The sequence below is a fragment of the Sipha flava genome, unplaced genomic scaffold (assembly GCF_003268045.1).
Source record: "Sipha flava isolate LNK unplaced genomic scaffold, YSA_version1 205_pilon_pilon, whole genome shotgun sequence".
In the NCBI taxonomy this organism is placed as follows: Eukaryota; Metazoa; Arthropoda; class Insecta; order Hemiptera; family Aphididae; genus Sipha; species Sipha flava.
In genome coordinates this window covers 738082-763018 of record NW_020272809.1, presented here as the reverse complement: position 1 = coordinate 763018, position 24937 = coordinate 738082, and the positions used below count along the sequence as shown (strand labels likewise).

Here is a 24937-nt window from a genome sequence, read left to right as displayed (position 1 = left end):
GAACGCAAACGGCGAATACGCTTTCGATCGAGAAGCGGTACATCACAGGAATTCGCTTTTGGTTTGGACGCGATTTTAGTCTTCGTCGACATTTGGGTCCGGACGGATGTATAAAATAAATTGTGTGCGTTGGCAGCTTAAACGCGGACTAACGACAAATTCGAAAAGAGTTTAGACAGTATATGCCAATGTTGTCACGTCAAAGCGCAGCCAACACCGAATGTGTCTTTAAATGACCTTATCCACGTTTTTCCCGTTGCGAAAGAAGTTCACTATAACGATCGATTCCGAATGCTATAGGATTTCAAGCTATTACATCGTAGAGCAAAACATTGTCCGTCGACGATTTAACCCTTGCGCAAAACTCGATCGAAGTTTTTTTGTTATTTGTTTCCGTTCGCGGATATTTGCCCCAGACGGTACACGATCTCCGCGGCTTTGATCGTCAACTCGGACGGTTATCATCGTCGGTCAGTGACGTTGATCGTGTCCACCAGCCATTCCACCGCCTCGCGCAGCCCGTCGTCGACCGGTTGGCCGGGCGCTGCGGCCGCGTCCGTGGTGGCCAAGCGCCACGGTCGGTCCGGTTCGATGCGCTCATGCAGCGCGAGCGCACCGGCCACGGTGGACGCGCTGCACGCGTCCGGTGCCGCCGCCTTGTTGGCCACGAACAGTATCGGCAAGCCGGGTCGGGCCGCCACGTCCGGGTGCCGCAGCATCATGTCTAACTCGTCCTTGACCACGGCGAACCGCAGCTGATCCGTGCTGTCCAACACGAACACGATCGCGTCGCACTGAGCGTACATCGGCTCCCACATGCTCCGGTACCCGTCCCGGCCCGACATGTCGTTCACCGTGAACTTGACGTTGTTGACTGCACGCAAACCAAAAAAAAAAAAAAAAACGTGTTACGAACATTTTTTTTCTTAATCAAACCAATGATCATGATGATCATTGTTCTTCGATCCCGGCGCAAAAGCCCTAAGTCGATTGTTCACGAAAAACTATTTTCCCCGTAAGTGTTTGAATCAACTTTGACCACAGGAGACAGTGATAAGTTTTGCTCATATTATCGAAGAAATAAATACGGGCGGGCATTGTGACAATTTTTGCATTTCATATTCATCGGTGAGGACATTACATCAAGACCCATGGCTTTCTTATCATTTCATTGCAAAGGACTCAATATAATTTAATCTAATACGTGTAAAAATATTCCGAGTCACGAACGAAATGTGTACTTCCTAAATCATTGTAATTTAAAAGGTCTTTCTCGTACAAATGTAACGCTGTTTTGATGAGATCTGAGTTTTTATCAAAATCTCACAAAACATAATTTGTCGAAAAGTCAAACGTATTAAAAAAAATAAAAAATAATCAACTCTAATCGGAAAAAGTGAAATCCATATGAGTTAACTACGGTTGAGTCTTCAATTTATCATGAGATCAATGGTTTTATGTAAGTCATAAAATGTGTGCTTGATTTATCTACATACATGATTTCTATATTATTCGTAGTATATAATTCTATAATTTATTAAGCTTTAACGTGTTGGAAATTTGTGTAGTAAATGTTTCAGTCAATTTTATTTTGCGTCACGGACAGCGTTGGATAAAAACAAATCGAAATAATGAAATTAAAAATAATAACACGAGTAATTAATGATTTTATAAATACAGAGTATTTTATTTTAAATAATTTAATTGGTGAATAATATTGAATTTTTTAACAACAAAATTATTATTATAATATTATATTTAAAACAGTAACGATGATAATATTATCAATGACCATGTCGATGGTAATAAAAAATAAATTAGCGAATTCCTTTGAATTTATCAACTCATCTCTAACTTTATGATCAATTTTACGCACGTAAAGATATATTTAAAAAATGGTAATGAACTGTTGAAGTCAAATATTCGATTTCTTCGGTTTTTAAATTAATGCGTGATTTACATAGGCTTTCGTTACATCTCCATTACACGGTAGATTTATATTTTTTGTCAAACCTATACAAATAACCATTATATTTTAATACATTTTTGTTGTTTTGACTTTGAATAAACCATATTACAAATGCGTTACATATGAACACGATAACAGACAACTCGGTAGTGGTCATAGGTTATAAGACTGAAAAGTACAAAATTACATTGATTATCTATATATCATTATTATTATTTACTATATGATAAAGCTTGACAGTGGTTAAGTTTAACCATGGCTTATCTTTATTACGTGATCCAAGACGCACAAGTTCAAAATTACATTATTGATTATGTAGGTAGTATTATTATATCACAAAGGTATATCCACTAACGAAAATAATTTCTCTCTTTTCGCTATTTATGTTTTTGCTGTTGAAACATTTCACAACATTTCATTTTTACTTTTGCCATTATATTTTCGGAATTTTTATTTTGCGATTTTAACATGAACTCGTTTTATTCGAACGATGCCCAACTCTGGACACGGGAAACATGCAAGTTTGCTTATAGTAGTCTAAAGGAATTAATTATAAGTTTTATTATTAATTAATAATAAGACCAGACAAAAAAAAAAAAAGAAATGCTCTTCCTCATTCCGCCAATGGGTGTATTATGTTTGTAGGGAAATTAAAACCTTACGAATCTGTCGAACGCGAAAAGTGTAAGTAACAGTGCGGCCCGACGAGGGGACGACGGGCAGTTCGGTCGCACGGGATCCTGCAAACTTTGTAATGAATGTATTTGTCACCGGTAAACGGTTATTTATTGTAAACATCGACGAAAATCTAGACTACAGCACCTTACACAAAATCGTATGATCGTAAAACGAATAAAATAATTAACTTCGTAAAATCCTGCACCGAACCCTAAAGTCTGTCGGGCCGGCATCGATGAGTACAAGTAAAGATTTCAAAATACGCACCGTTCCACGAGACACGGTGGCAAGCGGAAACATCGGCCCGCGAACCGGCGTGTAAACCTAAGCTGTCGTGTGCCGTGCGAAATGCATTTTCAACCCACCGGTTCCTCCCGCGACCGTCACAAACCACCCCTACAAGAAAACATCTGGACCACGACGATGACGATTACTCACACAAAAACGTGTCGGTGGTGAAGCCGATGGTGGGCGCGATCGGTTTGCGCGACACATTCCGCTCGCGGTCGGCCTTCAGACGATGCAGCAGCGTGCTCTTGCCCGCGTTGTTGAGCCCGACCAGCAACGCGCGAACCTTGCGCCGCCGCGGCGTCCGTCCGAAAACGCCCATGAACCGCGTCAGTTTGCGCCAGAAGTTCATGTCTCGAAGTCAATACACGCCGGCGAACGGTCTCGCGGCACCGCGGTCGTCCTTGCCACTGCCCCTACGGCCTTGATGGCGCGCGCTTTCGTCGGCCGGTCGCCGGGGTTACGGGTCTGCGGTTCTGGCGCAACAACAGACGGGTCGCGGGACCCATAAGTCGGCACGTTTCCTGTCACGCAAACGCACCCGCCGGCGTACGCCCACCCGGTCACGTCCCGTCACCGCGGGCACGCGGGCACGTCGCCACGGTTACCGCGGACGGCACAACAACGAAAGGCTGCGCGGAGCCATCACGGTCACGTCGATTGTGCGGCTTGCGCCTCCCCCCCCCCCCCCCTCGCCCAACGGTCGAACACGACCGCGTGCCTCGTACCTCTTTGATCGCGTGAACTCGTACAAGACGGTATTTTTTTTTAGCAACGACGGCCGTGCACGACCGCGGACGAGATGCTCATCATCCCTCGCGGTAACACAGTATCGTTTACCGGTGCACCAACAGTGTTTACGTGTTATCGTCGATTGTATCGATCCGCCGTTAGCACGGTGTCGACGTGATCGATTGAACACCGACAAATGGCCCTAGGAACCGCAATCGAGAGCGTTGGCACCGCGTAGACCGGTGACAACGACCGACCGGAAGACCTTCTTGCACCTCGTGTAACACTGTTGACGCGCCATGGAGTTCACGGTGATCGACGCGCACGTCATACGGTCGAATCACGACGACCGCGGCGGTAAAACGGACGCCGAGGATCCAGACGAAATGATCGCCTGGTTCAAGGAGCTCCGACATTTAGATCTAAGCTGTTCCAGTAAGCGCGATGATAAGTAGAGGTCGGATTCTTATGATCTTACACATTTGTTTCTAGTCCACGCAGTTAAACGGCAGTGAGATATCTTTAAGGTTCATGAAACACAGAATCCACAGAAAATATTTTGTTTTGCACAAAAAAACATATTTAAGCGGTTAGGGAATATTCAGTACGTTAGAGAATATTTGAGAATATTTTGTAAACATTTTTACTATCGAAGGTTTTATTTTTATAAATATTTTTTTTCGAAGTATGTTACGTACATCGGCATTTTAATAATATTGATCAACAAATACAATATTCGCAATGTGAGTTATTTTTATTTCCGTTTAGGTTGTTATAAAAATGAATCACTAGACATTAGCGGTATTCCATGTATGATAAAAATTTGCATTAAAACCCATTTTTTTTTCAAAAATGTTACTGTAAATCAAATAAATAATAAATAACATTCAGTAATCGATAAATTTAAATCAAGTAATTAAAATTTTTTTTTTTCAGAATATTGAAATAATATTTGTATTTTTAAAAACATAAAGCATCATAAATTTGGTATTTTTAAAGAATATTTAGAGAATAGACTGTCTATTTAAAGACAGAAGAAACATCATATTTAAGGATTTTAAGAGAAATCTCTAGCGATAAGTAAAAATCCCATCTACTTGTAACGTAAAATTGAAACGCAGTACCGCAACGGCACCGCGCATTTAAAAACCGCACGTGTACATTAGGCCTTATAATGTACTTTTCGCGTGGATTTTTATTAAATATTAATTACATTTAGTGTACATAAACTCCATTAAAATTAACAATTTATAAGATAATATGTACAATTATATGAAATGTATAGGCAATTATTAGGAATCCAATTTTTAATTATACATATAAATGTATGTTCGACAAGTATTCACATCTCGTATAAAATTAATGTGAGCATTTCTGTGGTTAAAAAATGAATTACCCTATGAAGGAATGCCTATAATATTATTTTTAAACAACATTATAAATACCGTATTGTATTACAGACATACTACATATAGCCAATTTAGGCTTGATATCGTCGACCAATCTAACGTCTTTAAAATTATCGGTCAACCGTATCGATAAGATTTGCAATCTCGAAACTTACACAAACCTTCTCGAACTGGATCTATCTCACAATCATATTAAACAAATAGAAAACCTTCAGGTAGTATTACAGTTTTTAATATAATAAATCAGTAACGTATTGCTAGTCGTATTCATACATCCCGTGTGTATATACATATAAACGTATTTTTGCAATGCGGCCATACTTTTAAATTTACATTGCGAAGTATTTGTAACAGACTTTATTTTTTTAATCAGATGGTTTGGTTTTATAGGGATTAGTCAAGTTACGACGTTTGGTTTTGAATCATAATCCATTGACGACCGTCCAAAATCTGGACTCTCAACTCGATTCACTGGAAATGTTAGACATAGGATATTGCAAAATAACCAGTATAAGATTCGTTAGTTTGAATTTCAATCACTGCTATATTCTGCTAATAATTCGAGGTTGTGAGATAATTTGAACTAAATGTTTGTAAACTTTATTTTTCGCAGATATTTTATTTGAAAAAATTTAAAAACCTCGTATCGCTAATAGTGGAAGGCAATCCGTTTCGAATAGTTCCTGCAGATTCCGAACGGAAATTCATCATATCTTTGGTTCAATCATTATTGGTGTACAACAACAAGACAGTTACGGTCGAGGAGAAAAAAGAGTCCCTCGAAACGTTCAGGTGACGATACTCGTGTTTTACAAGTGTACTCTATACACCTAGAGTCGTGCTAAGGATTTTTAGTGCCTGGGGCAAACCAATTCGAGGACTTCTCAATCATCACAATAATATATGATTATGAAAAAAAATACACATAAAGTTTTCCGAACTTCAACCAATCAAGTTCATTTAAATGCATCAATATAATGAACTAAATTTTCAATAATGTATTTCTACTTACCACATTCCATGAAAATTAAATTTATTCCTAAATAATTCATAAACCGCCATAGAAAATAAGATCATGAATGTTGTCCTGGCGATACTTGTGATAACGAATTTCTATGTAAATTTAGATAAAATCAAGTCATTATTCACATTCCGACAATGACCAAAAATAAATGGCAGTTATAACTATTTAGAAATTAAAATAACTGAAAATGCAGCCTGTATAATAACGTTTAAATATTAATTTAAGTTAATTTTATTTAATCAAACGCATTAATATTCCATAAAGAAAAATAGTTAAAAAATATTATAATAATATTAATAATCTCTAATGGGTAACGTTGAGTATTTCTAATTAATCAGGACTTTAAGAGGGTTCACTTTCAATTTTCCAATATAGGGGCTTGGGGCAAAATGGTCCCGTTATCCTAACCTTGGGAGATAGATTTGTATTTACCACTAACATTTAAGTGGAGAACTTGATGTTCGTTATGCTACGTTTATTCATATTCATATACGTTTTTCAAAGTAATGTGGTATGCTGGCGAAAACAAAAATTAGATATTCATTAGAAACCTGACAGTTAGGTATTAAAAATATATCGTGTACACTTATTACGGTTTATTTATTTATTTATTTATCTTCATCATGATTTAACAAATATTTTCAAAAACCATAATAATATTTATCGTATACCATGGGTTTGAATTTCATTGAACTATGTTCCTGCAGCATTAAAACTCACCGTCAGCCGAGATTCGTTACTGCGCAGGACCACGTACAATACGAGCGCAGTTCACTGTCCAATTTTGCCCTTATACCGAAAAAGCGAAATTGTAAATACATTTTGTTTAGCAATGGCTATATAATGTAAAATCACTACGAATTAAAAAAAAAAAATTAAGTGACAGATTGCAAGTATAATACGTAATTACATAATATGCGAGTAGTATAGCCTTGTATGTGGCTTTTATCAGTGTCGGATTTAACCATTGTGTCGTTTTAAACACTAAAAAAATTGCCGCCTTTCAATATAAATATTTTTCTAGTTTAAAAAATGTTATTAAAGCATACAATTATAGTTGTTTCCTTTATTACTTAAAATTTTAATGATGTAAAGTAAAAATATACAGCTGCTATAAAAATGTATATGTTATGGGCAAAAGTCGAAATCGGGCTAACCTCAAAAATGATCGGACAAAACGCGAACTACCCACAATCCTTGGACAAAATGTTATATTTCAGCTTTTGACCGGGTAAACCTAGTTATGACCAACCTCATTTGGGCAAAACCGCCAAAACCGTTTCCTGACTTTTATCGTAAAGGGCAAAACCGTAGAGTCTTAAATATGCACAAGGGAATATTGTCATCACTTTATGGCAGAAACCAAATATTTCAATGCAAGGAACTATTTATTAGTAGCAATGATGTACCGAATATCGAAATACCACTGAGGACTGCTAGTATTCAAAATTCATTAACTGGAGGACAAGGGCTTATTTTCTGTTCTTGCAAAACTAAGTGCACTACGAGATGATACAAATGTAAACAACAGAATATTTTGTGTAGTTCTAAATTCCATGTTTCTAATATGTCTAGTAACAAATAAACAAAAATATTATTTTTTTTATTATTATTTAAGTGTATTCAATTATATCTGTACAATATTTTATGATTATTATTTTTTTTTTGTATTTAATATTAGTGAAATTATTTAAAACGCTACGGTTTGGCCCAAGTGAGCTTTAAAAGTATTAATTAAGTTTATTCAATTATATTTGTACAATAATATTTATTTTATAATTATTTGTATATAATATTAGCGAATATATTTAAGACTACGATTTTGTCCTTACGATAATAGTCAGTATACGGTTTTAGCGGTTTTGCCCAAATGAGGTTGGTCATAACTAGGTTTGCCCGGTCAAAAACTGAAATATGACATTTTTCTCAAGGATTATGGGCAGTTCGCGTTTTGCCCGGGCATTTCTGAGGTTTGCCCAATTTCGGCTTTTGCCCGTAACATATACATACATTAATTTGAAAAACTTAACTATAAAAATATGATATAAAATATAATGATAAAAACATGATACTAAAAAATGCTTTAAATTATATTCAAAATTAAATAGTTTGTGCCTAGTGCCCATTGGCTTTAATAAAATAAAATATTTTATAATTAGTCGCATTCATTTTAGTTCTAGTTTTATATAATAAAAATTAAATTTTAAAAATTATTTGCCGTCCTTGAGAAATTGTCGCCTTAAGAACTAGCTTATAATATTTACTGGAAAATACAGCACTGGCTTTGATATATACCTAATTTTAATAATTACATAGCACGTGTAAACAATACGTATTATAACAGTATGTCGGTGATCATTTTCAGTAAGCTGATTTCGTTGCTCGAAAACAACGATAAAAAATTGAAACGGTTGTCGGAAGACGAGAAACTGCGGTTGGAACGCATGAACGCCAGAAAGGATGCGTTTTTAGATAGAATCCCAGAAAGCGGAGACGTCGATTTCAACGTGAGCATTTTCCGCAATCCGACCGTCGAACAAGTCCTCAATGAGAACAGCCGATACGGGATTCACAATGCTTACCGGGTGTAAGAATACTCAGCTAGTCGAAAAACCGATTCTGATGATATTATGTATATTATTGATACTATATTACTTGAAATACATTTGTTACATATTATATCGTGCTCATAAATATTATTATAATTTTTTGAATTTATTATTTTTGAGTAATCTGATAACTCATAACTCGGTACATTAAATTCAGTTTTTCAACCAGTCCAATCTTTAATAGTCTTATGGTTGTGGTTAATTATATTTTAAGAATTATTTAAATTTACATTATACACAAATGTTCAGCCTATGGAGATGTAGCAGTTTTTAACTTTTTCCAATCTATCAGTGACCCAACATTTCAAGTATTTCGTTGTTACATTTTATTTTGAATTAAAAAAATAAAATAAAAACATGAAATTAATTAATCAAGCAGAAGAATATATTTTTTGCAAATCTATAGGTACTTATAAAAACATGTCTAGTAGTATTACGTAAAGTTACATTATATAACCATGCATAGAATACTCGAATTAGGTTTGCATCCGCAATCGATGTATTCAAAACAAAAATTGCTATTGATATGTGCGAGTGATAAATTTTTTTATGTTTAGGCATGCTGAGAACTTCCGACAACTGATAAACGAAATAACTGAAGCCGCCGAAACTAGCCGCGAGACACGTACACGACTGGTCATCGAATTTCGAGAAAAACTTAGGTGTTTAATCAACGATGGAGTGAATGAGAGTCGAAAGTAAGTGGAAAGCAGATAATGAATAATAGTTGTGTTCTGTTTTTAGATTTTGAATGAAACTAGGATTGGTTTCGCTTATGTGTATTTTTTTTATTTTAATTTGTATCCGTGTACACGATTCCGATCAGAAATATCACTTCGATCATCTTAAAATCATAGAAAAATTATGATAGAAAATACTGTTTAACTGTTATTTGAGGGGAAGATCATCTAACAAATTTTCCAACGGTAATAAATTATATAATTTCAAAACGATTTTTTTAAGCTATTTATAGATTTTTGAAAATTGTAAGTTATTTCGTAACATTTTGATAAAACTATTTTGGTATGACAAAGGTTTCTTAAATATTGAATGTAAAGTTCTTCATTATATCTTTTGGAATATTGTGTTTGGACTAAACGACAACAATTACGAAAATATGCTACATTTTTGTAGTTGAAAATGCATAATACATTTAATTCATATTTATTATAGGCTTGAAAATTGGGTATAAGATTTTTCATAGTTTCTGTAACGAAAAAAAGAGTATTTAATGAAAAGTTGCAAAACATTTAAATAGGTGTTAAAAAATGAAATTTTAACGAAATCCGGTATTTCAAATGAATTTAGATTATTACTTGATTTTATTTCTATAAATAATTTTGATAGCGATTCGAAACATTTACTGAAAAATTATATTAGCGTTTTAAAGACTTTTCGTTATAATCGAAATATTTTAATGAAATTTTTTACTGTTTTTAACACGACATTTTATTTGATTATAGTTTGGTAATACAAGGGGGGAGGGGATGATACAATAATATTTAAATATAATTTATTTTCCAACCTTAATGCATTTTTTTCTGTAAAAGTTAGAACATGAAAAGTTCAACCTACCTTGTTAAGAAATTTGGTTCTACAACTATATCAAATATCTTTATAAATATTGGCTGATCTCTTTTACTCAAAATTGTCTTTTCGAGATCAATGGCATATTGGTTTCAAGTTAAAAAAATTAATATGGTTATATCGTTCACCCATCTTTGTATCTGACCCGACCAGGAAATCTCGCCCGACCTAAAAGTTTCACTCGTTTTTTATTTGTTTTTATCAAAATACGTATTTCTCGCAATACACATATTCACAAAGTAATAAAACGTGCCTATACCTAGTGGTCAAATGGAAAAAATATGTACAAATGCGTATTACTCCAAACTTTATTCTTGAGTAGTGTAAAAGTGGTCTCAATGCAATAAATCGTACAAATTTACATGTTTAGATTGAGCATTCGGAACTTCTGATCACCCGGTTCGGTGCAACTGACCGCATGACATCAATATTCTGTTTATAGATGCGTTACAAAGTTTGCAGAGTACAAAAAACGACTTAAATGCGATTTGCACAAAAGCGGTGACAGTCTACAGGATGACACAGTGGCCACAGACGAAACGCAATTGGTGATGCAACGAGAAGCCGCAAAGCACAAACGGTTAGACAAGAGAACGCGAGTTCTTTGGCTGGTACTAATGGGTCACGAGGACTCTCTATTTCGGAAAATAACGGTAAACCAGTATTGTAACAAAAATGTGTTCAGCTCTAAAAAGTGTGCGGTTTTTTGATTCAACGAATGAATATCGACATTGATGTTTGACAATAGTGAATCACAAAAGTGGGCGTGTTAATAAAAATAATTAACTTGAATTAAGTTGAAAGAACACAAGGTCGATAAGTTGAAAGTTAACAATTAACAATTCATAAATTTAACTCGATAAGTTAAAAGTTAATAAGAAAAAAATATTAACTTACCTCAGTTTAAAAAAAGTTAATCTACTTTTTTTAATGAGTATGTAAATCACCTAAAAAGTTACTATGTTTTTTAGAAACTTCTAATTTCCTAAATTATAGTAAACAATTTTAACGAATTTTTGATCATAATATACAACAGTGGGGCCGAAGTGTTAGAAAAATACTTTGATATTGTACATCAAGATTAGGTTAGGTTAGGTCACTACCGTATTTATTTATCTTTATAGTTAAAATTCTTTATAAATAACATTCTGTATCCACGGCCAGAGCCCAATACCCAAAGGTGGGACCTCAACCTACAAAATCTAATACGATATCTGATGTACAGTGTATGCGACCATTTTCTTTACATAAATATTTAATTTTAATGTGAATATTTACGTATAAATGAAAAATTTCAATTTTTTTTTTTATTATTTATTATTTTTTATCATTCATTAATCACTTTTTAATGAAATGTGAAAAGCTAAATTATTTCAACAGCCAATTACACTAGTTAAGTTAGATGTTTATTAGAAAAAAATCCAACTAGTTAAGTTAAAAAGTTTAAAAAAAATATTAAATTTTTAACAAGTTAATGTCCACCTTTGGTGAATCATATTACTTTAACCAATAATAGAAGCAAAACTTATATTTTTTATAATTGCTATATCTTTTTCTTCTACTTCTAAATAATTCAAATACAAATACCTTTTTTAAAAATAATTTATTAAAATATTTATTTTACAATAAAAATACATAAATACCTATTGAAAAATAATTACTAAAATAATTGTAATCTCTTATACATGATACATCCAACGTTTATGAGTTGTGGGTTTCATAAATTACTTTTTTTCAATGCATACTATTAGCATTTAACAATAGTATAAATTATTTATCTTCATAATTCATCATTAATTATAAAAAAAAAAGAAAGATTTTATGCTTGGATAAAAAGTATTTTTTTAAAAAAAAAGTTGATTGTTACCTTCACAAATTATTAACAAAACTGGAGGTTTTTCTTTCAGGAAATGATCGCTGTGCTACAAGATGTACTCGAAAAGCATATAATGGAATTCAAACAGTTAGTCAATAATCGGTTTGGCGTGTTGCAGCGACAGCAGAACGTGTTCTTACAATTTGTTTTGGAATATGCCGTGTGTTCGGCACAAAGTGATGACGTTAGTATACGATTTCACAAAATTGTGTGTTAACAGTTAGTTAATATCAAAGTTTATGGAGCAACATGTACTTTATATTTACAATGATTATGGTGGTATTGTGCTTATAGCATAAGACATTTTTGATAATTTCAGACGAACAATAGATTTTGTAGAGTGTCACAATTTATAAACGACATCTCTCAGTGTATGGAATCACAAGCAATGCAGTTACAGAGCGCGGAATCATACATAACGAAAAGTGCTTCTAAATGGTTAGACGATGTCTTCAACGATTTGAACGAGTATGTTAAATATGAAATACAAATTTTAACGTATATATATATATATATTGGTTGACTAAATTGTTATTTTTATTTGTCAAAAATGTAGTCAATCGCATTACTGAAAAATATTTGTATAGAGTTGATGTATTTTCATGTTTTGTAAATTGCATTAAAACTGAATATGAACTTTTATTACTTTTAAAATACTAATACATATTATAAATAAAAAAGTATGTAAAGAGGTTTAGCTTTTAACAAGTTCTTTAGAATCTTAAAACTCTAAACAGGGCACCCAATACAATAAACACTTATATAGTAACATAGTAATACAAATTGTACTGTACAATCTATTCGTTTTCGTACTTAAAAATGTGTTCAATGTATATTGATTAAAATAATTTATAATTCTATTTTTTATTTTTTTTTATTACAGTCAAGAAATTCAGCGAAACCGACAAAAAATATTAGAAATAGCAACATTTATACGTTCTCAAGATGAATAATCTAAACAAACAAATAAAAATAAATCTAATAAATCTTAATTCATCTTATATAACTCTTAAGATTGTACTCGTATAAGTGTTTTGCCAATAAGTAATGATTGTAAATAAAAAATAAAAACCTTATCATTACAAGATGCTATAATTAGGTATACATATTTATTATATTTATTAAGTATTTACATATTCAATCATATTATGTGAAAAACTTTAGATTAGTGTGATTTACTCTCGACATTTAAATTCATTATTTTATACTTATAAATATATATACTCGTATATATATATATTTTTTCTTTTGTAATAGGCTCTTTAATTTATTAGAAGTTGTGCAAGTGCTTGACAATAAATTTAAATTGAGAAAAACTTATAATTTTTAAGCCTCTTTTTTAAATTATTGAGGGACTTAATATGAAGTATAACGCATATTAAAATATAAATTAATGTAGACTTAAGGGTTAGAACTCTTCATAAGGAAAACATTTAATTCATCTTGTTGGGACTCTTTTGTCAAAAAAAAAAAAAAAAATTGAATTCCTATAAAATAAAAAATTACATAATACATGACATTACGAATCGGATGTTGTTCACTATTTTATTTTATCAAACTCACATAGCAGTTAACGTTATAAGATATATTATAGAAAATACATAGTATGATTTTATACAATACCAAAATGAATTTAAAATGTTCATATTATTATTATTAATCATAATCTTGTATAAAATAAACGTTGATTTATTAATTTACGATATTAAATTACTTATTTTAGTTAATAAGAAATTGAACGTATTATTTATTAAAAATAATACAATTTAATTAAATAAATAATTTACTGTAAAAAAATATTTATTTGAAGGTTTTATTTTCTATTAAAATGAATGTATCTTGAAATAAAGTCAATATTTAATTTTGGATTTTTAATTTATAAATCCTTGTTTATTATTTTCCTTTTATATTCTTTTACTTTAGTTACTGTATACGAAAAAGGCATAAAGACTATCAACAATTTAATAATTATATTTTATAGAATAAATTTAAAAAAATTCTGCTGAATACTGTGAATCTATTTCGTATGAAAGTTTTAGAAATGTATGAGAAACATTTTTTTAATTTCAATAATAATGTTTTCGATTTCAAGTGTAATAATTATTTTTTAACGTAATTTATAATTAGAGCAATTATGAAATATTTTATGTGGAACTAGTATTTTTTTGTGATTTAATAATTATGAGGATACACTTGGGATATATATAATACCCAACTTTCCTCATTTCAATGCATTTATTCTAGCTTTTTATAGTACATAAAAATACTTACAAATAATATCATTCATTTTTTGGTTTATTTAATGGTTTTCGACGGTGCAAATTTGGAAAAACATATAATATATATTATTATATTCTATATAATTATTAATATGAGATATAAAAAATTAATTATAGTATGTTTTTTAAACTTTTATTGGCAATGGATCCGCCCTCTAGCGGTCTTGATATGAACCAGATGTTCGCGATTGTTTTTGAAACTCAAAGCCAGCCGGGCAGATAGTGTAACCTGTTACGACAACGGTTTAATAATTAATTGACTTGATATAATATACCTCTCCGAAACTGATACGTTCCATTTTATTATTATAAACGCTGCGTTTAGAACATTATTAACTCATGAATTTGTCAATTGGTGACCGTAAGTTACGTGATATAATGATGGTATAAAAAATTACATTATATTGTGTAAATATTTACAAAAAAAAAAAATTAATATCATAATTAATTTTTTTATTATTTTAATTTTTTTTTTTTTTTTTGTAATAAATACCTATTGCTGTATAATTTTCTAGTCGAGTATTCAGTTCAAATTAATTGATCAGTGTATCGGAATCATCATAAATATACTGTCTATCAATATTCGGTAGTGTTAAAAACATTCTAAAATGTTGATGAGAAAATCATCAAGAATGAAATTTTTCTTATTATAACGCATTTAAAAACCAGATATGTTTCAATCTGTGTAATGTATTCTATATTTACTGATTCGCGATGCACAACTTCCACAAGAACATATTTTAAACGGTCACGTATATTGTTCTTGTAAATAATTTGAGTTCGAAATACGTCATGAATGCAGGGAATACGAAACCGAGACATTGTCGGCAAGTAAATATCATCGTCAGTTTCGAATTCAATACGTAGTATCACATTCATCGCTCAAGAACGGTATGGAATAATATGTCCAGTGCGGAAGAGTATGTTATTTTACGAACGGTTAGTATGGTAGGAAAAAGTATCATGTTGAAAACTATGCAAGATTAATTTTGTAGAAACTGACTTCCGTAGAAAACATAACTATAGGAGATATATTGCGTACGGTTGTTGTAATTATTTTTACCGTCGCCGTTTTGAATGTTTATGTAACTGGAAACCTCGGCTTTAAAATCAAGTAATGATCATCATGTTAATTTCTTAACCGATTGATTTTTTCAATTAATTTTTCGTCGTATTTTTGTTCATACGAATATTCGCGGCTCGCCAGATACGCAAATTTCATCGTACAAATCGATTCATGGTTTTGAGTATTTTCTAATCGATCCCACAGCAAATTCGATAATACCAATAAGTAGGATGTACTTTGTACTTTGCGTATTAAATTACTAATCTGCGTATCGAGTATTCCGTTGATTTAAAATATTGCATTTTGTTTTTTGTTCTGTCACTAGTATGACATTAGTGATGCATACCGTTGAGTGTAGCACATGGGCGTATTTTAGGGGAAGGAATGAGTGATCGCCACCCCTGAATCTAAATTTAAGGAATTGATTATATGTGGGATAAACATTTCAAATATTTTTAAAGTGGATAATCTTATAACGAAATTAAATTACGCGTGGCTGTGAATTGGGCTTTTTGTCGGGTCCATTACTTAGTGAAAAATCAAATGAAACACAAGCGTAACTTTTAAAACACACACAGGTCTTAATAAAGAACTACAAAAAGTCGATTTGTGGATTCGGCATTAGATTAAAAAAAAAATTACAAATATCAAGGATTCACCTGATTTAAATATTAGCAAACATTTTACTTGTACATTTTGAGCAGGGCGTTTTTAGGTTTTTTTTTTGGGGGGTGGTTGTATTTTCTCCATTTGAAATTCCCCAATTCAGCCTATTAAAAACAAAATTTGAAAAATTAGTATACAAAATTTACCTATAATAGCGAAAACAAGTAACAACTATACAACGAAAACCGATCACCGTGATAGTGTTATTGGTCGTCGCTGTCACTTCTCGGAAATATTTTAGCTCATACGGGCTCTTATAAATATTGTACATCGATTGAGAGACGCGACAACGTGTGTATATCAGTAAATCAATTCTAGGTAAAAAAAATCGAAATTACGATAATGCAGTAGTACTGTACGTCAAAATTAAGCACAATGTACCGAACTCAATGGTATAATCGTTACGATCAAAATCGTCAGACACTTTACATGAATAACTTGTTCATTATTACTAGGCTTAGGGACTTCTAGCATTTGCATACTTTTTTTAATTATTGTTAAATATAGCAGAGTGCGAAATAAATTTGTTTCTCAGTATCATGATATCAGATCTAAAATTTGAATGTGCATATTTTTGCATATTTGATAGATTTTGCAGGAGAGTGCATATTTTAAAATTGTTATGCTTATTTTGCATATTTTGACAAATTTTTCAAATTTTATTATTTAAATTTAAAAACTATAAATACAAATAAAATATATACATATTTCAACTGATCGAAAAAAAAAAATGAAAAAATTTACAAAGAGGACTTAATACTTCCAATAATATGCTATCTGCAAACTACCTCTCATATCTCGTTATAATTTTTGTGCAAGTATAAATAATACTATAAGCCCGTATCGACCGTATAACCCGCTGGATATCAACCAGATATCGATAAAGATAATAGTCGATATAGAATAATAGATTATTTGTTTAGTGTTCAGTTCAATCGATTATTATCCGTGGCTGTTTTTGCGTCTCGCAACCACTCAAAGTCGAATCATACTTAAAACGTCGTACGCATATATTTTGTAACATTGTGCAATGCCGAAAGTACAACAGTCTACGAGTAGCTGACTATAAATTTTTGTTTCGGAGTTTTAAGATACATTTATCATCCGATGGACATGTTTTATTTTATGTACTATGTGGTCATTTTTTTTTTTTTTAATGCATATAGATGCTTATTATAATGCATATTTTAATGATTTTTTTAGTAGCATATTTGCATGCATATTTGTGTATTTTTTAAAACTATAAGTCTCTAAGTCTAGTTATTACTAATATTTCTTTATAAAATTATATTGAACTTTTATGATTTACATTTTATAGGGCAATAAATACGCCTCTGATTTTGAGCCTGAATTAAAGAAAAAATTTGAGTCGGCCCCCCTTAGAAGTAAGTCTAAGTACGGCTCTGGTATAGCATAATATTATTTATACGTTTTGCTTTAATAGACCATTACAAAGATCGCGCAGTTGGGCGAACTGGATTCGATTAGAATAAATCATTAGCAACAACGGGCAACAGAATCCTAACCGCACTTGAACTGTACTGAAATTTTAAAACATGCGTTTATGAACAACGTATATTACCAATTTAAAAATTTAAAATTATAGTATCATGTATGTATACATGTATATATATTCAAAATTTGTAGTTAAAATATACAGTTATATCTTAAAAAATTTGAATAGTTTTTAATGACGTTTTACATGGTGTACCTATATCTAGAAGAGATATGACATTTTAGGGTTCGATTTTTAATCGCTGCTTCGCCTCGGTGAGTTTAATGTGCATTTAGTAATCAAACTATTTATTGAGGCGATGATTTAAAAATAATGTTTATTATGGATCACATTTTTGAGATCTAATCTTGATGGTTTACTGCTTGTAGTTGGTGACCTATTGTAGTACACAGGTCACGAATAAGTAATAACATCAATAAAATAGTAAAATAACTACATTGTACTAAAATACAGAATGTGTTGCGGAGTAATACATTCGATTATTTTTATTTTTATAAGTGAAATACCTTGTAAATAAGTGTAGACTAGTCTTGGGCTTGAACCAGGATACCTTGGTTCGTGTGATCATGGAGTATTATTTCCACATTCGATTATTTAAATGCAATGTTGAATATTTCCCATTATCATTAAATGTAATAAACAAAGTTCGAATTTCATTTGTTAATTATTAAGGAATATTATTAAGCAATAGTAGTGTTATAAATTGATTTTATGTAACTATGAATTACAAACATAAAAATGTATATTGCATATTTTTGAATAGTTTATTGATTTTAGCGTGATAGATCTATTCTCTAGTTTTAGAGATATTTGGACCAATTTCGTGTTTTCCATAGATTTCTTAATTATAATTAAAACTGTAAAAAAAAAAGTATTGTGATTAGAATCCTCAGATTAATATTACTATTTAGATATACCTATTTAAATTAATTTCATCGTTCATAAATAATTTTTTATAAAAATGTTAACAGGAGAAAAAAATGTATGAAGACTATAAACAAATTATTAATTTGCTCTAGGTATTTTTTGTTTTTAAGGTGCACTATAGCGTTTGTTTGATGATCTGATCAGGTCGTTGAGGCACATGATTCGGTAACTGTTATCGGAACCATATTCGAGCATTGATTAAAATAAATAATTACTTATTGTGAACGTTATACGTGATCGGAATATTGTAATATCATAATATTATAGCGTGGAACTTTTAACAGGTCAAGCTATAGGTGTAGTGGACACGGATGACGTCGAGAGGTCCCCGACCTTATCTCCCAAGACATTGTGTCGGAGATAGGACACCGGAGCCTCGCCCTAGAGCAGCAAACTATTTTTTTCGCGTACCACTTGACTATATTATCAATCAGTCACGTACCAATAATGATTAAAAATAAACCATACAAACTTTATATAGTTTAATACATTAATTTTAATCAAAAAGGCAGTAAAACACTACTTCAAAATTATTATTTATTTATTAATACAAATGTATTATTGTTTTTAAATTACTATATGAATTAAATATCAAACTTTTAATTTCCATTTTACCACCATACGACCTTTCGCGTATCACCACGTAATCTTCGTATATCACAGTTTGAAAACCGCTGCCCTAGAGCATCGTTGCGGCCCTGGTTAGTACCTACGTTTGTCGGTATTCACGGTAACCCGGCAGTCAATCAACACGGTAGTGGTAACGTTGCGGTATAGCGAGGCGATCTAACGAACGTTGAAACAAAAGAGAACTGGACGACGCGCGTTTACAGCACAGTATAACATATATGTTTCTTGGTTTTTGTGTGATTTTTTTATTTTTATTTTTTATCAAGCGTAGGAAAAACGGTTTTCATGGAATTCCGGCTCTCGGCATAACTCAAGATATTCGACACGACGATCTCTTCATCGGAGGGTTTGAGAAATCGAAAAAATAATCGAAGAACTGCTGGACGTTATTTGTCGCGAGCTTTGTACTCGGCAAACGTACGTGTAGTGATGCGAGACGCGACGGCAGTCGGGTAAGTCTTCCGTGCAATAACGCGACTTTTATAACAACGCGTTCCGTTCGGCGTGCAGACGCAGCAGTCGGACTCGACTTAAAATAAATTATAACGTATAAAAAAAATAAAAATTTTAATAAACCATCCGGGGAGAATCGCCGCGGCGGCGTGACGCAATATGATGCGATGCAACGCGTAGACGGACGTTTTACGCGGTAGGCTGCGGCGCGAGGGGAAACGCGCGACTTACTGCAACAGTAACGTCAGAATCCGTATAATGGATATCAATTGTATAAATATCGGACCATTCCGGACCATTCCGGTGGGTGGACTTGTCCGGAATAGCAATTGAACACGAAGGTAATATAGGGGAAGACAAACTCCGGTCCGAACAATAGTACGCACAACGGTGTACGCTACCCGCGCACATGTACACGCACTGTTATTACTGTTGCGCGTGTGTGCGTGCGTATATGTATCAAAATTAGCTGACCAGTGTCCATCATGTGCGCGCGTATGCGTACGCGCGCCGGGCAATAAAACCCTCGAAAACAGTTTCGCCGCTGGGGTGGAGCAGTAGTGGACCACGGTTCTTGACAAGGAACATTAAACATGATATATTAGCGGACGTATCACCCCTGGTGCGCACGTACGCGCGCATGCATGTGTCAACCTCTTTCGGAAGACTTTCGATCGTTTCGGGCAAAATGTTTTCCTTTATTTCGGTAATTAACTGTATTGTGTGTGCGCGCGTCCACCCCCGCGCGGTATTGACGTTTGGAATGTCCCGTGGCGCGGTGGTGCGTATTGTTGTTTTACGATATTATACTGTTTTGTCGGTCCGCGGACGCTGCGCGCGAGGCGTTCGTCGCACACCGAACGATTTGTGCACTGCAAATAAACAGCAATGTTCGTTACAGCCGTTGCCATCGCGTATCCCGAACAAACACCATCACGATGATGGTCATGAATACAGTTTCGAAAAAAAATTTTGGAACGTTCGGGTAAATGGATCGAGGTGCGTCGCCGTTTTGCAATGAAGTATATGTGTACTCCATCGTTGGACATACATTCCAGCGCGTTAGGAAGTACAAAGAATTTTCGATTTTTTTTTTCACCAAGAACGGATTCAATTGTAATATAAAAACGGAAATATGAATTAATTTTTATTGAAATATGAAAGCGAAAAATCTGAACACGTAACCAAATAATTTGTTGCGTATAGAATTCAGTAAACAATTTTTAATTGATTTTAAGTACAGTATAAACTATCAATTTTATAATTATTGAATCAACGAGTATCTACCTATTCTAGAAGTATTAGGTTTTAAAACATAAAGTAGCGTCGATTTGATCTTAAAACAATGATACTTATCAAATATGGAATAATAACAATTTTTAATGTACATTGAAATATAAAAATTTTCTAAAATGTTTATGAAATATGTATTTTTTCACTGAATATCTAAAAATATGAAAAACCATATAAATTTTGGGCTGATTACATTAAAAATGATCAAAATAAACGTACACATATTTGATCGGATAGAAAATGTTTCATTCCAATGAATATATGTCTTTAGAATAAAATTCATTATTAATACAATTGTATAATTATATACGTGTCTACCGTGACCCGCAAAATTCTTAATTTCATTACTACTGTAATTAGTACAACTTTTTAATTCCTTTGTTGGTAATTCTTCAAATTTATATGGGTCTACAACAATATTTTTCAATTTTCCTGCATAAGTTTAAGTGCATTTAAGTGCATTTAAGTTATGACGAGAAACGGTTATTTTAAACAAATAATGTATAGGTTACTTTGTGGAGGATTAACGAGCTTATAAATAATATATTTACAAGAGCCAACATTTGAATTAGTTTTCGGCTGATGTAAATATTTTACACATATATGTACGTACTCAACATAAATGTCCATTCCCCTACTACTTCGAATATTAGCAATTGTATATACTTATAGACCCCAATCCATTATGGTATTATAGTGTTGTGCACACTTGCCAAAAGATTAAAATATTATAATGTTTTTGAAATAAACTTATTGATATTGCAAATTTCCTCATCTCCCACCCCTCTCACTCTATCTTTTGAAACTGAAAAATGTTGTTCTTTAATTTTATATGCGGCCTCGAATTGCGTTCTGTTTTTATTTTCATTTCTTATATAGCATTTAGGATTTGAAAAATATGTGTTTCTTGGTCACATTATTCGTTCACACATTCCGCATATTTTAGATCGAGAGCCGAACATGAAAATTATTGATTTTATAATAATGTAGGGTTTTGTTTTTCATTTTCAGTAACATGTTTGTAATTTTTACCATGGTAAAGTGGTTTAGAAGATTCGAGGAGCGTACTTTTTCAATTGAGAATTAATTGTAATAAATGTTTATTCCTAATATATTTTAAAAAACGATAAGAATAAAATAAAAATCCAATCAAAAATATTAAAGATATGTATTTCAAATTAAAATACATTTTACTATAATTAATAAAAATGATAATGTATTTATAATAATGATTATAGATTATACTACACACTCTAACGTTGGTTGTATTTTATACTACACTTTTTGTTGGAAATGTTCAATTTAAATTGTAAAATTCAATGTTCTACATCACATACCGTCTTCATCCTGCACACAGGGTAAAAAACTGACTAGGATTGAATCCATTTTGATTAAAAAATTATTTAAAGATATTCGTTCCACATTATATATCTTACACGGATTGATCAATAAGAAAACTACAATAATTGATTAATTAGATTATTATTAAAATTGATCGATTGAAAAATAAGTCAAAAACTTAATAATTAGTCTGATTACTACATCTAATGTTACCCAGCACGATTGGACCAAGCGAGGTACTTAGATTTTCGGACGGCGTTGAACCTATTAAAACATACTAGAAACTACACTTTGAAAAAGAAAACAATTCAGACTCTTGAACACAGGGTTTCCATTTAATTGTTCATTAAGTCGCATCAAGTTAATGTAAACAAAAACCACATACAAAAATGTTTATATTAATGTGAGTGATATAACTCTAAACATTTTATGTGTTTATTATCGACCGATTGTGTATTTATATTGAATTAAAATTTTCTCATAATAAATGTAAAATTACCGAACAACCCATACTGATTATTCTGTTTATAGCACTAGAACATCGAAGAGAATAGACGAAAATACTGTACTTGTATAGAAAAATCTGTCAAAAATTTCACGGGTTAGAGCAATTATTTCAAACTACTGGCAATATTACAATTCTGACGATTTCGAGTACCATCTGTGTCTAATTTCTGAAATGTAAAGCTTTTAAATGGAATTCTCAGGGAACTATAAATTACCTAATAAGTGTCTATTTCGGGGGAGTATTAAATGCATGTTGTTGTTTGAATGCGATTTTATAAATCATTATAATTATAAAAATAAAAATACTTGAAGCGAAACGGTTTCTATGTTTGGGGACGATAAGCTTGGAAATATAAATTACCATTATTGCATCGTCGTAGATATTTTAGTATTTATAATTTTATATCGTTAAGAATAAAAAAGTGACACATTAAGTATCTATAATGCAATATTTACAGTCTACCGAGATATTTTTGATTTAATCAAAAACTATTGTTTATTCGTATTCGTATCTGTAGTTATGGACCATAAGAAGTATAGGTGTTGATGAATAACTACATTATTTTCCAAAGTCCCAGTTCATAAATAATTGACATGATTAATATGATATTGAATAATCTGTATATTCATTTTGTTAGAGATACTAAAGCTAAATGTGTAAGTGTACATTTGTCTTTTATACGATAGTGATAGAATACAGCATTGCATATGTTATATTGGAATTAAAACGGAACTTTAAAAAACCTTATTGTAAATAAAAATAACAATTAATGACTTGATATATAATTAAATAATTTTATTTAAATAGTAAAAATTAAAAAAATTAAAATAAATTATATTATAAATATTACAAAATCTTATATAACTTATTAATAATTTATTGTATATATCATCATTTTGATTGAAAACTAATATTATATTAATTCATGCTTAATTTTAAACAATGTTTTAGGTACATGTATATTGATTCTTTATTAAAATTGTTTTTTTTTTTTTACTACAATTTTTAAAATTTAATCCTAGTTTTATAAATAATTAATAACATATAAATTACTTTCGCAGGCCGTAGACAACTACATGTAGGTAGTACATGGCCACTAATGTAGTAACAAGAATGTTATGCATTATATGCAATGTTTAGCTTAAAAATTATAAAATATTTGAAATTATAATTATAAGATGTTCGAAACAATTTATTTTTTTATTAATTTAAATATGACCAAAGTTTTGGTTGAAACTTAATTTTGCTTGAAACTCGTACGGAAGCTAACATTAAACTTTTTAATCGGACCTTTAATTACTTCACATAATGTTTTGAAGTAACCGATTTTATTTTTCCTTTATTAACTTTTTAAAGTTCAGTTCGATTCTATAATTATTTCGAATCGATAGAGGTGCAGAATTTCTGAATAATTTCATGGTACGTAATTTAATAATAATCATAAAAAAAAGAGAAAAAAACATACATTATCGCAAAACTAAAAGCACTCTCGCTTAGACTTGAACCTAGATATATACATTGTATATGAAAATTCGTCCGAGGAAATAGAATAAAAGGATTAACTCTGCCGGAATATAATGTTTATGGTATAAGATTACGTGTAGGTAGGTAGGTACACAAGTTTATCAAAATTCGATTAGATGAGATGGGTTATATAGATAAAACATTCATTTACAGTTATAGTAAGTTATAGTAGTCCCAGTGTTTATGTATAGATAGTGCATTTGTACACGCAGTGGAATCCGATAGTTCGTGAAATAGGAAACAATGGTGTACGATTAAAATACATATTTAATTTAATTAATAAAATAGGATGGAAAGTTTATGAATATCTTGTACATTACGCAGCAATTGATATAACATTATTTATAATGCTTCAGGAAAAAACGGTGACTTTATTCCTGCGCTGGTGTCCGTCGCGTAGTTTACAACTACCTTTTACTTTAACTTATAGTGTATACAATGTGTACATGTAAGAAATGGGGTGCTGTTTTCAATAAAAAAAAAAAAAAAAGGTTATTCGGGCGCACGTTACAATACTGACGTTGTAGAACACGTCTATATTACAATATATTTACATTTTACA

The 24937-nt window shown here is 31.7% G+C and overlaps 2 protein-coding genes across 3 annotated transcripts; one reads left to right on the top strand and one right to left on the bottom strand.

The window, feature by feature from the left end:
- Positions 1-3395, bottom strand: LOC112682529 (ADP-ribosylation factor-like protein 6; the record flags this gene model as incomplete). The annotated part of the gene is given in 2 exon segments (XM_025553159.1): positions 1-874; positions 3086-3395. Coding segments are annotated over 2 exon segments (615 nt in total). The 5' UTR covers positions 3288-3395.
- Positions 3396-3617: 222 nt separating this feature from the next.
- LOC112682528 (dynein regulatory complex subunit 3-like) lies at positions 3618-13358 on the top strand. Of its 2 annotated transcripts, XM_025553156.1 has the most exons (10): positions 3620-4102; positions 5128-5291; positions 5467-5595; positions 5690-5868; positions 8466-8687; positions 9267-9407; positions 10739-10949; positions 12204-12356; positions 12492-12640; positions 13056-13358. In XM_025553156.1, the coding sequence occupies exons 1-10, from the start codon at positions 3967-3969 to the stop codon at positions 13123-13125; spliced, it is 1554 nt and encodes a 517-aa protein (XP_025408941.1). In that variant the 5' UTR covers positions 3620-3966; the 3' UTR covers positions 13126-13358. The 2 variants fall into 2 exon arrangements, with proteins under 2 accessions (XP_025408943.1, XP_025408941.1); XM_025553158.1 differs by lacking the exon at positions 13056-13358 and having other exon boundaries at positions 3618-4102; positions 12204-12423; positions 12492-12579.
- Positions 13359-24937: the final 11579 nt, after the last annotated feature.

Bases quoted from the DNA above. Each gene is read 5' to 3' on its own strand.
- LOC112682528 (XM_025553156.1), top strand. From the start codon at position 3,967: ATGGAGTTCACGGTGATCGACGCGCACGTCATACGGTCGAATCACGAC. The intron at 4,103-5,127 runs GTAAGCGCGATG...ATTGTATTACAG, and splicing joins TTTAGATCTAAGCTGTTCCA to ACATACTACATATAGCCAAT. The intron at 9,408-10,738 runs GTAAGTGGAAAG...TTCTGTTTATAG, and splicing joins GGAGTGAATGAGAGTCGAAA to ATGCGTTACAAAGTTTGCAG.